Source organism: Rhamphochromis longiceps, linkage group LG1, assembly GCF_057381845.1.
Source record: "Rhamphochromis longiceps isolate RC_006_pf linkage group LG1, R_longiceps_female_GT1.1, whole genome shotgun sequence".
NCBI lineage: Eukaryota > Metazoa > Chordata > Actinopteri > Cichliformes > Cichlidae > Rhamphochromis > Rhamphochromis longiceps.
Genome location: NC_140557.1, coordinates 15,692,957 through 15,705,690, shown reverse-complemented (window position 1 = coordinate 15,705,690; position 12,734 = coordinate 15,692,957). Strand labels below are relative to the sequence as shown.

Genomic DNA, 12,734 nt, shown 5'->3' with positions numbered 1-12,734 from the left:
AAATTTAAAAGAAATTAAGAAAAACTTTATATCAGTGGATAGGTCTGAAGTTGTTTAAAAGATCTGATGTGAAAAAAACTGAAAAAAAAATTCATAAAATCCATTGCTATATCACCTTTTGGATGGGGACCATTTTGGGTCCCGAGGACCGTAAAAGGGTGAAAATTTGAAAAACTCTTATTGCTCCAAAAATAATAAAGTATCCAAATCAATTCTGTTATGAATTCTTTACCTATCCAAGGCTCTAATAACCTCATGCCAAGTAGTTCCATTTGCAACTCATTTTTAAAAAATATTGCATATTATGGTTTTTTACCCCCCAAAAAACAGGGGTTTTTATGACAATAAAGCCATAAAAACCTAAAAAATATTAAAAAAATTATGAAAAACTTTATATCAGTGGATAGGTCTGAAGTTGTTTAAAAGATCTGATGTGAAAAAAACTGAAAAAAAAATTCATAAAATCCATTGCTATATCACCTTTTGGATGGGGACCATTTTGGGTCCCGAGGACCGTAAAAGGGTGAAAATTTGAAAAACTCTTATTGCTCCAAAAATAATAAAGTATCCAAATCAATTCTGTTATGAATTTTTTACCTATCCAAGGCTCTAATAACCTCATGCCAAGTAGTTCCATTTGCAACTCATTTTTTAAAAATATTGCATATTATGATTTTTTACCCCCCAAAAAACAGGGGTTTTTATGACAATAAAGCCATAAAAACCTAAAAAATATGAAAAAAATTATGAAAAACTTTATATCAGTGGATAGGTCTGAAGTTGTTTAAAAGATCTGATGTGAAAAAAAAAGAAAAAAAAATTCATAAAATCCATTGCTATATCACCTTTTGGATGGGGACCATTTTGGGTCCCGAGGACCATAAAAGGGTGTAAATTTGAAAAACTCTTATTGCTCCAAAAATAATAAAGTATCCAAATCAATTCTGTTATGAATTTTTTACCTATCCAAGGCTCTAATAACCTCATGCCAAGTAGTTCCATTTGCAACTCATTTTTTAAAAATATTGCATATTATGATTTTTTACCCCCCAAAAAACAGGGGTTTTTATGACAATAAAGCCATAAAAACCTAAAAAATATGAAAAAAATTATGAAAAACTTTATATCAGTGGATAGGTCTGAAGTTGTTTAAAAGATCTGATGTGAAAAAAAAAGAAAAAAAAATTCATAAAATCCATTGCTATATCACCTTTTGGATGGGGACCATTTTGGGTCCCGAGGACCATAAAAGGGTGTAAATTTGAAAAACTCTTATTGCTCCAAAAATAATAAAGTATCCAAATCAATTCTGTTATGAATTTTTTACCTATCCAAGGCTCTAATAACCTCATGCCAAGTAGTTCCATTTGCAACTCATTTTTTAAAAATATTGCATATTATGATTTTTTACCCCCCAAAAAACAGGGGTTTTTATGACAATAAAGCCATAAAAACCTAAAAAATATGAAAAAAATTATGAAAAACTTTATATCAGTGGATAGGTCTGAAGTTGTTTAAAAGATCTGATGTGAAAAAAAAAGAAAAAAAAATTCATAAAATCCATTGCTATATCACCTTTTGGATGGGGACCATTTTGGGTCCCGACGACCATAAAAGGGTGTAAATTTTGACGGCTATCCAAGGTTAATATACACTCAAAAGCTGCTTCATTAGGTCATTAGGGTTAGGTCGTACCCTCTTTTTCCTTCAGAACCATAAATTCAACATACTAACATAACAGCATCACACAGTTGCTGCAGCTCTGTCAGCTGCACAGCCATGATGCCAATCATGATGCATGGAACGCCATCCTGCTGCAGGCATCGGAAGATCGGTACACTGTGGTCGTAACAGGATGGATATGGTCAGCAACTATACTCAGACAAGCTGTATATGGTGCTCAATTGGTACTATGGGGCCCAAAGTCTATCAAGAGAATATTCCTCACACTATTACACCACCACCATCTGCCTGAACTACTGATACAAGGCAAACTAGGCCTTCAAATCAAATAGGCATTTTCACCCAAAGAAGTGGCGCTAACAGGATATTAACCATCTCCATAAACCTTAGAGATGGTTATGTTGGAAAATCCCTGCAAATCAGCAGATTCTGAAGTACTCAGACCAGCATGTTTGGCACCAACAGCCTACATTCAAAAGGCACTGACATCACCTTTCTTTCCTATTCTTGGTTTGAACTTGAGCAGGTTGTCTGGACTATGTCTGCATGTCTAAACGCACTGAGTTGCAACCGTGTGATTATCTAATTAGATATTTGAGTTAACAAGCAGTTGAAGAGGTGTACGACATGGCCTCGCAGTATGTGACCTCACTGTGGGAGTCAAGCATTCAGGTTTTTCGTGTAATCGCTGTCTAAATACTGCATATATGTCTGGAAGAAAAGCAGACTCTGTAATGACTCTAGCGATGCCCAAAGAGCCAGCTGACACTGAAAGTAACTGATGGCCTTAGTTTATCTCTGGCAAGTCAGCTTGAAGGATCGGTACACACTAATCGTAAAGTACGATGGATCTGGAAACTTTGTCATCAAGAAAGCAGTCCCCGGTCACCACAGCTTGAAAAATACTTGCACAATTCATCTCTGAGTCTGACAAATAGTTGGCAGTTGCACTGGGATATTTCAAAACTGGATCCATTCCTCCATGTTCCAGACCTGGGGAAGAAAATCCCTTTTTTTCTTGGCAGCAGTGACTTTTAAACAGTCCTCCCAGCTCAGCTAATGTTGAACCACCTGCACTTTAAGTGAATGAGCTCATATTCCGCTGCCACTTCACAGCAGGTTTTAAAGGCATGTGAATTAAAATCTGAGGCTTATTTTTCTAAACCATGAACTACACCAGTGTGTTCGCTCCATTCAGCACTTATTTATACAGTGATAACAAACACAGGGGTGTGAACTTGTGGAAACAAAAGAGCTCTAATCATAGAAACAATGAACAAAATTAGTCAGCTGTAATTTGGTTGCACTTAATCCTCTGACTGTTATTCTCCGTGCAACTCTTTCTCCTCTGTGTTTATAACGTTAGATTTAACTAACAAATTTGCACAGAGTCTCAGAAAGCCTGGGATTCTACTTCCTGTTATCATATTGTTGCCATCTTTGGAAATTTGCCCATTAAATGTGGCTTATTTTGTAAAATTAAAAACTTCCCTCAGATGGTTTTGTCATGTTTCACTGACCCTTTAATTACAGTTTTTAGATTTCAGCTTTAATCCAAAAGCCAAAACAGACTGTAATTTGCATATAATTAAGTTCCTGTGTATATATATTATCATAACATAAAATGATAAAATACACCACACTTGTTCTTGTTTAATGGCTGCTGCACAGGCCTTTAAAAAAATAAGACCAAGAAGACAACAACATGATTTAACAAAGTTAGACATGACATTTTCTTGCTGCATAACAGCTTCACAGCCATGATCAAAGCCAAAAAGATGTCACTTGTTGCTGCTGATCTTTATCTGAAATCCTAGAGCCAAACTGACCCCTTCGGGGGTAACTTGAGATTCTCATAAGAGCTAATCAGGGCATCGGAGGCAAAAGGGCAAAACATAAAAACCTCTTTTACTTCAGTGCTGCTAAATAAGCACATCTGTTTCTGTGCTTCTTAGTCCTCCTCCCCATTCTCTCAGTTTGACTTCCATCCATCCATACTTTAAAACTACTGTAGGTAACATAAACACACCGAGTCTCTTCTCAGACCACCATAGCGAGAGCAGCGCTGAGTAAATGTGTGTTTTTCTGCATGTGCGTCTGTCTCTGTGTGTACTGCTGGGACATCTGCTGGGACATCTTTGGAGAAAAGCACAGTGTGTGTATTGATAGGATCTCTTTCTTTTTTCTTTTTTTCTTTTCTTGGACCGAGAAGCATTTTGCTCTCCAGTCAAAATCTCATTTTGTCACCATTAAAATGAAAAATGTCAGAGGCAGATTGAACCACGCAGAACATGAGCTAGACCTTTTAGTTTAGCCAGGGGTGTTCCAGCTGAGCTCGATGTCAGAGAGAGTTGGTCTGAGTGCTGCAGATCATAGAAAAGTCTATTTCAACTGTGTTTTAAAAATGTTAACAATTTTAGGCAGGACGAATGTTTCCTTTTCTTTGTGTCTGAAAGTTTTGCAGTTTTATGGATTTCGACTGCTTAAAGCCTCTGAAAGCGTTTTACTGTGAGCAAAGGAGTCTAAGCGCACGATTTTCTGCCATCGTTGTCACGTTTTTCACTGCTCCTCTCATTAGTCTAAAGATACTGGGGAGGTGATGACATACTGCACATTTGAGGAAATTTAAAGGAAACCTATGATACTCATTTCCAGATCCATATTCTTGTTGTTGGACTCTACTAAAGCAGCTTTGCATGCCTCACAAAACCCTTATTCGTCTTGCTGGGCTTGGTGCAGCCGCTCAGAAGAGCTTGTGAATGAGGCATGTTGTATAAAGTGCTCTAAGTGCTCAAGTAGATTAGAAAAGTGCAACATGGGAACCAATACATTTACCATTTCAGAATATCTGACATGCAAAAAAGGAAAATATAAAAGATTGAAATTGTTCTTCCTATTTAAGAAAGACCATACTGAAAATCATACTGTACGTGAATCGTGCTTACAAAATAATAAGACGGATGAATGGATGCATGAGTGGATGGATGAGGTCAAGTTCCTCTAGGACACATGCACATGCATTAGCTGCACAATACCTCCGCTCCTTAAACGAGGAAGAAAATTAATTAGTCTTTCCCGCTTTTCCTGCCCTTGCAGGGGGAAAAAAAAGAAACTCTGGCTAATACAGGAGACAAAATTTATTAGCTTTTTCAATAAAACCAGTTAAGCATGATTTATCTTTTGTCACTGAATGCATGGATGATGTGATAGTTAGTCACTTTATGAATGCAGACAGGCGTCTGAGGTTTCCATGGACATGTTTATATTTATAGTACATGTCCTTTGGGAAGCAGCCAGGCCACTATGAGCACTGATTACTGATTTAAAAGAACCGATAAGTTGTTTTCAAACACCAGATTTTAACTTCAACAGCTTATCAGGACCAACCAGCTACATCCAGACTGGTCTGAGCACAGAGGTAAGACACAGCTAACAAGCTTAGAATGACTGTGACTGTCTGCTTTAACGTTCTACTTAAACTCATTAATCTCTTTATTGATTAATCAGTGGATTAATTGATTGTTTGTCTGCAGTTCAAAATCAAAAACCTATTGTTAGACCAAGAGGCGTCAATTATGAACTTTAATGTTCCTGGGAGGATCAAAGGTAGGAAGATCTTAACCACTTCAATATTGTAAAGTGGCTCCACATGTTGAGGAACTCAAGATTTTTGCTTTAGGATACAAGTGATGGAAAAGCAGTAAATAGTCACAGTTTAAGTTTACAAAGGGAAGAAGTCTGGCATTTTTAATGGAAAAAAATATTATTAATAATTAATTTTACAGTAAAATAGCTCAGTATTGTTATTTTCTGACCATTCATTAGATTAAATACGAATATGAGTGAGAAATGACACGAAAGGTTCCACTGTGGGATTCATTTTTATGGATTTCACACCAATCTAAAGGAATGGATGCAGTTCCCATTGTTCCTTTGCTGTCCCAGATCTTTTTACTGAAATAAACCTATTTCGATGTGCAACATCATGGGCAGGAAGGAGACATGGAAAAGAAGTAACTCTTCAACCCCCCCAAAAACAAACAAACAAACAAACAAAACCTCTGCGCTGTTTAATCCGTCTCTACCTTTAATGGGTCAGTTCATGTCAGGGCAATGAAAGGTTTAAACGGGAAGCTTTCGTTTTCAGTTTTTATACCCGGTTTGCAGCAGGGAGGATATCTCTGGCGCCCCTACCGACTCCTTAGAGCGTATGCGGCTCCACACAGAGTGAAATCACGATGATCACACGTCCTCTCTCACAGCTCCCACAGACACATAACTGAACGTTTACAAGTCATTTCCTTCGGGGACTATCCAGCCCCTGTTTCTCGGTTTCAGTAAGGAACCGCTCGGTACAGCTTGACTCGCTGACGGCTCCGGCCCTCTTCCAGGCCGGTGTTTTGATTGGATTAGAGTCGGCTAGCCTTTGCCCTCTAACCTCGCTGATGTTTGCTTGCTGCTTCCTGCTCGCTCCGCTCCGTCTGATCGACTGACGAAGCCTGCCGAAGCCGCTCGGCGAAGCGCCCTGCACGGACACAGCAGACCGGGACAAGCCGCCGCTCACAGCCGAAAGGAGAGCCGAGCAGGGGGAGCCGCGAAGCGCACACACGGGCGGGGGGACGCAAAAACCAGGCAGCCATGCGGAGGAAATCAAGGATATTGTTGTGCTTTGCTGTGCTGTGGGTGCTGGGGATAGCCTACTACTTCTACTCGGGGACAGCGTTGAGTCGAAAGGTAGGATTTCCTTTCCTCGACTGCTTTTTTGTGTCCGTGTGGAGGTTTTCTTCCAGGACAAAGCGAAGATGGAGCGCTGTGGTTCGGCGCTGTTGAGCCTCTTTTCTTCCTTTCTGGGGGCTCGGGGGGGGGGTTGCGGCTGCACGATGCGGAGAGGAATTAGTTTTTTTAAAGAAAAAAAAGGGGGGAAAGGCCTGCTTGTATCAGTGGCGAGGCATTGATTTGGTTGGAGATGAGTGTGGACAAGGGTAGCGGGGCTGGATGGCTCGCTCACTCCCTGGCTGGTCGGCGTACACAGACCTCCCGCTGTGCCGGGGCTCGGAGCGCGTCTGCACCAGGCAGCCCAGCTCACCACTTCACGGTGCCGGCTGATGTGACAGCGGAATCAAGCATACAGGGGGGTTGTAATTAATATAAGGCTGCTGGCCTGTCTCGCAGGGCCGGGGGAGGTGGAGGTACCGGTGGTGGTGGGGGTTAGCCTATAGAGCACGTCAGCACAAGCTGCTGCTGCTCCGATAACTAGGTAGAGATCAGGAAGTGTGCAGATTAACGCCGGGTTAAAGCTCTACGTGCACTGTGCTGTCAGGAGGAGATTTTCTTTTAAAGCGGCGTCTTTAAAACACATTTCTTCTTCTGATTTTAGACTTTGTGCTGCACAGATCCCCCCTTGTTAAAACATTTTTACACTGAATTAAGCCGATGCAACGCGGTCTATCAGCCCTGCGGTGAATCTCCAGAGATTTATCTTTATGTGGCTCATATTCTGTCCACCTCTTGCCTATCAGAGAGGGTTAAATATTAGAGGTTGGAGATGAAAGGAGATATTAAATATTCTGACTTTTCTAGTTTAAAAATCTTAAAAGTTCCTCAAAATTCTCTTTTTCACGTCCTTGTCCCGGAATGCTGTCCGGATAAAGTCACTAGATGCTGTGACAGTCCAAACTTCAGCAGGTTCATCAATAATGAAAAATAATATTTAGTGGGAAACAAATATGGGAATTTGCTGCTTTCTCCTTTTCCTAACATATTATAAAAGGTTTGAGTTCTTGACTTGGGCAACAGCATAAAGACATCACCTCTCCAACTGGCCAGCTCAGGTCTGGTGTTATGGATCAGACGATTACTTGAGAAATGACCTGCCAGATTAATCAATAAAGAAGATAATTGATATTGGTATTAATAGAAGCACCTCTCAGTATAAGGCAGTGCAAATGAACCCAAACTGCCTCCTCCAAAGTGACCACACAGTTGAACTGGCACACTTCTACACACACTTTGATAAAAACCTGAACATTATAACCTCCATTACAGCAGCTATTAGACTAGATTTTCTATAATAACCTGAAGACATGTAGCTGTCTGTTCAGCCGGACAATAAAGGTGAAACATCACAGCTGGTGGGGTGACTCTGTGCATGTTTAGGAGCCATGGATTTCAGTATCTGGCCCGTATATGCAAGCAGTACATAATCCAGGTTAAATAACCTCCAGGTGTTCATGAAGAGTAAGGCACGGCAAAGCTAAACTTACACATATCTTCTGAGATAGATGTGAGACACTGGGTTTTGCCTTGGGAGAGCACCTAGCGTGTATGTGTGTGTACCTGTGTGCTAATGTAAGTCAGTGAATTCTGGTGTGTGAGTGAGTGAGGTGTGGTCTGCATGGGTGGTTGTGTGCACAGTACACTGCCTTTATTACCTCTCCAGGTTGTGTGTGTGAGTATATGTGTGTGAATGTCCTGTGTGTATCCCACCTTTCTCTTGTCTTGTCCTATCTGTCTCTCTGTGTTTGCTTTGCATCAGTCAACCCTAGCAGCACTTTTACCTTTCCATTAGGCTGATAGCTTTCCTCACTCTGTGTGTGTGTGTGTGTGTGTGTGTGTGTGTGTGTGTGTGTGTGTGTGTGTGTGTGTGTGTGTGTGTGTGTGTGTGTGTGTGTGTGTGTGTGTGTGTGTGTGGGGTTCCTAGAGGGGTCAAAGAGACACTCCACAATAAGCAACTTTCACTGGCGTTGGGTTGCAGGTGGCATTAATATGGATGATGGCCTCCACCAGGTTGGTGTCTTTACACAGAGGGACATTTAATCTGGTTAAACAAAAGCGGTGCTGCACAGGTGAAGTGTTGTTTTTTCCATCGCATCTCCCCCCGTCTCAGTCTGAGAAAGCGGAAGCATTTAATGATCTCTCTCCCCCGCTTTGCTGTCATGGAATAAACTCCGTAATAAATGGACTCGACGCTTCATCAAGACTCTCAAAAGATTGACTAAATTTCATGGATGTGCTTTTTGTAACCAACTGAATAACACATTCATAGATTTTACAGTTACCGGCCGGGGTGCAATAATTCCCCAAATCCACAGTTAGGTTTATTAGTGATTTTTGGGCACTGGTTTCAGTCCATTAATGGAGGAAAAGATGGAAAAATCAATTTTCCGCAGATGTAATCAATTATTTCAACTCGGGGCTCTCCTGATGTCAGCATTTGGCTTCACAAAAATGATAATGTAGCCACATGTGTAGAGAATTCATCCTAGTTAAACCTTAATATTGTTCATTAACTCTTTTTTTTAAGATCAGGCTTAAAACTTTCCTTTTCGATAAAGCGTATAGTTAAGGTTAGATCAGGTGACTCTAAATCTTCCCTTAGTTACGCTGCAATAGGCCTAGGCTGCTGGAGCCTTCCCACAATGCAGTGTTTCTTCTTCACTCTGTATGTTTATACACCACTTTGCATTTCCACAGTGTGTCTTTTGTCCTGTTGTCCTCCCCTCACCGGCAATTGGTCTCGGCAGATGGCCGCCCCACCCTGGTTCTGCTGGAGGTTTCTCCCTGTCAAAAGGGAGTTCTTCCTCCCCACTATCCCCAAGTGTTGCTGACGGATGTGGTAATTGTCTGATGGTTGGGGTTTTCTCTTCGGGGCCATTTCTATGTGTTAATTACTGTGTGGTCATGTTTCATATGCAGTGCCAGCAACAATACAATAAATAGAAAGCTGGGACTCTCTTGCCTTCTGGGTCCTCGCTCTTTGTTGTGGTCTTTTTTTTTTCTTAGAGAAACACATTTGTCCCTCAAGTTTTTCCACATCTTTGTACATTGCCTCACATCTATTCTGATTTTTGTGAATGTCCCTCGGAATTTGCTGACACATGTGAGTCCTTGTACTGGTACTGTAAATATCTTTTCTTATATATGAGGCATTGATTGCTGTTCTCTACTAATCAATTCAAAAACTGTGGTGAAGTAGTATCCAGAAATGCACGGGAAGAATCGACAGTTTCTGTTGTGGTGCACGTGAGGTTAAGGCGCAGAGTTTCAGAGGGTTTTGCAGTTACAGTGTACCTATGGTGTAAATTTACCACAGAGCTGTAAATCCCCGGTTAAGGCTACTTTGCAATATGCAGAGGCTTGAGGTGACGTTTGTTGAGATTTGGTGACATTTAAATAAAATGAAATAAAATAAAATGGAATAATTGAACTGGGCTTTACAAATTTATACAAAAACGTAGTTACATTATATGTACATCAATGGCACTTATCTTTTAGTTTCAAATATCATGCAGTACACAGCTATCGTGACACCTCTAACTTGACATATCTCTTCAGTATTATAGCTTTAATCAGACTAGCATGCTGTAACCCGGAGCCAGCAGCTTCTCATGGTTAAATAAACAAAAGCTAGATGGACACATTGCTAATTAGCATATGATTTTAATGCATTTACCTAAGGCTATTATTCAGCCTATATTTGCTGAAAGGCTGTTTACACCAATACAAAACAGACCCTGTGTTAAACTGTGTATATAACTACAAAGTAGTGCCCCTGAAGGCTGCAGCTATCAAGCCTTCTCCTCATTTCTCCGCCATGGCCATAAAACACTTGTTCTGGTTGGTGTTTGAGTAGACTCATGCAGGGAGTGGCTAAACCTGTATGTCACCTCTTTGTGACAAAAGAAGAGACTAATGGAGGTGGCAGCAAATTGCTAACAAGACCATGGATGTTTTCTTAGCTGTGATTTTGAAATTTGTAACTGCTCTTATTAGCTTCCAGGATCATATCATTTTTTTTGCGTGTGAAGCGTGTTTAAAAACACATAAAATGCTTAATAATTATGATCAGAGAGCCCAAAGTGCTAATTTCAAAGTGTTGCCAATTAACCTGCAATCGCTTTATAAAATGTCAGTGACTTCCTCGGTACCTGCTGGTGTTTCTTTGGGTCACGTTTTTAATTAAATTGAGATAAGGGCAACCGGCAGATGTCGATGCAGTGTTGAGTGGTGCAGCGTGAGACTTCAGAGCAACCTTTATAGCTCACAAAAACACAAGATATTTATATGCATCTCACCACCCCCTCTTATTTGTAACACATACTGCTTGCATCCAACAAGCTACACTTTATTGTGTTATTGGTGCTCACAAACACCTTGAGGTGAATTCAGCATCCTGCCAGCATGAAGAGTAGGACTCGGACTATCATGGCAGCTATTTCAAATGCCCACTCTTGAATAATCTGAAAGACCACGTCTCTGCCAGAAGAATTAGTTCAGCTGGCTTCTTCAGCTCTGTCATGATACTGTGGTGTAGATCAAAGCTCTTGGCAAATAGCATTTCCTCTATTATCAGCTGAAAAGTCCCGTATTTGGAAGAATGTGTCTCTTGTCGGCTCGTGTATGACAGTTTAAAGACTTTCTGAGCACAGTATCAGTGCCTGTAAGCTAACATCACGGTGTTGGAGGCAAAAATTAATGTGGCCATCTCTGACAAATTGTCTGCATTATTTGATAGAGCAAAAAAAAAAAAAAAACCTGAAATTTCACAGTGTTCCAATAGAAAAACCTTTAGACAAAATGTTCCTGTTGTGTTTTTTTTTTTTTTTTTTGATCAAAGATATTGTGGTCTATCTTAGGGAACATTGATTTTTCTTTTAATATTCAGCCATTAGCGAGTCTGCTCGTATTGAGCCGAGTTGTTTGAAGGGAGAGAGGGAAATACTCGGCGTCATCACAGCTGATTATTATGTCTGAGGCACAGAGCAGAGGAAAAAAAGGGGGCGTGCATGTGATTCAGGTGTGCACAAACTCCACTTCTATGCGTCTGACGTCTTTGTTTTGCAGTGTGTAATCAACATGTCAGAAAAGTGTCAGCACTGAGGAGCTGACAGGAAGCTGCTACGTGCTACTCTCCCATGAACGTTGTACAACCTCATTTGTACTTTAAAAGTATTATCCTGTTATTTCTGGAAAAGTGTAGTAATTTGTGTTATCAGCCTCCTACAGTTGGAAATGAAAAAAAAAATCTGCTTTTTCTGTGATGATAATAACTGTGAAATCTCTCTTCTCCTAGTTTGTAGCATAGCGGGTACTCTTTTCTTTTCCCATACTCACTCACTACAGTATGTACTACGGCGGGGAACCTCAGGGGTCTCCTAGCAGCTGGATGTGGTACAAACCCTCATATCTGCGAGCGCATTGTTGCACACAGGAGGATAATGTTGCAAATACGAGCCTGCTGCCTCACCAGGATACCCCATTAAAGTCTTCTCTGTTGGACAGACCTAAGATTTTTCTTCCTGCCAGCTCTCGAGGAGCCAGCTTCTTACCGAGTCTTGTTTTCCTGCTAATCAGTGAGGTGCGAGCAGAGCTAAATGGCTGATAGAGGAGGGTGGCACCGCACTGCAGGAAAAAGCAGCAAACGCGGGCTTTATTAAGGAAGTTATTATCTGTTGGAGAAAAGCTCCAGACAGACGGTAATTGGATTTATCAAAGAGTTGTTCTTCAGATGAAGTCTGTGACCCGCACCTATCGAAACGGTTCAACCTGTGTGTCTTAAATTAGTGACAGAACAGGGGAAAAGCAGAAGAGGGACTGTGTGGGAGCAAATCACAAACACATGCTGTAAACAGTAATGCCAGATTCATTCATCCGCACATCGACACAGTTGCTATGGAGCTCGGTTTTTACCCAAAGGTGCATCGGGCCTTGAGACGTGCAGGTAGCCTTTTGGAAAGAGTTATTCCTCCAGCGAACCTAAATGAATTAGCTCAGCGGGTATCGCGGCTGACTGAAGGTTGCAGTCTCTGCTATCTGCAGCTGTAGGCGTTCAGCCTCTGCCTGTCTGTGCCTGTTTCAAACTTCTGCTTTATCAATGCGTCTGTCTCTCATCGAGGGTAAGCTTTGCTTCACTCGCTCTGAGCGCTTTGTTGTTTTTAAAGCGGGAAACGCTAGAAGAAAAAAAATGGAGAAGAGGCAAATCACGCTTTTGGCGAGGGCGAAGATGGCGATGATGTTGGATCGCACTTGTGTTTTGTCTTCATATACAGATG

At 41.0% G+C, this 12,734-nt stretch overlaps 1 protein-coding gene across 2 annotated transcripts in view; it reads left to right on the top strand.

Moving 5' to 3' along the window:
• Positions 1–6,057: 6,057 nt before the first annotated feature.
• Positions 6,058–12,734, top strand: part of galnt2 (UDP-N-acetyl-alpha-D-galactosamine:polypeptide N-acetylgalactosaminyltransferase 2) — a 67,714-nt gene continuing 61,037 nt past the window's right edge. For both annotated transcript variants that reach the window (XM_085398755.1, XM_085398680.1), the window contains exon 1: positions 6,058–6,417. In XM_085398755.1, the coding sequence (XP_085254881.1) occupies positions 6,322–6,417 (96 nt within the window). In that variant the 5' untranslated portion in view covers positions 6,058–6,321. The remainder of the gene's footprint in view (positions 6,418–12,734) is intronic.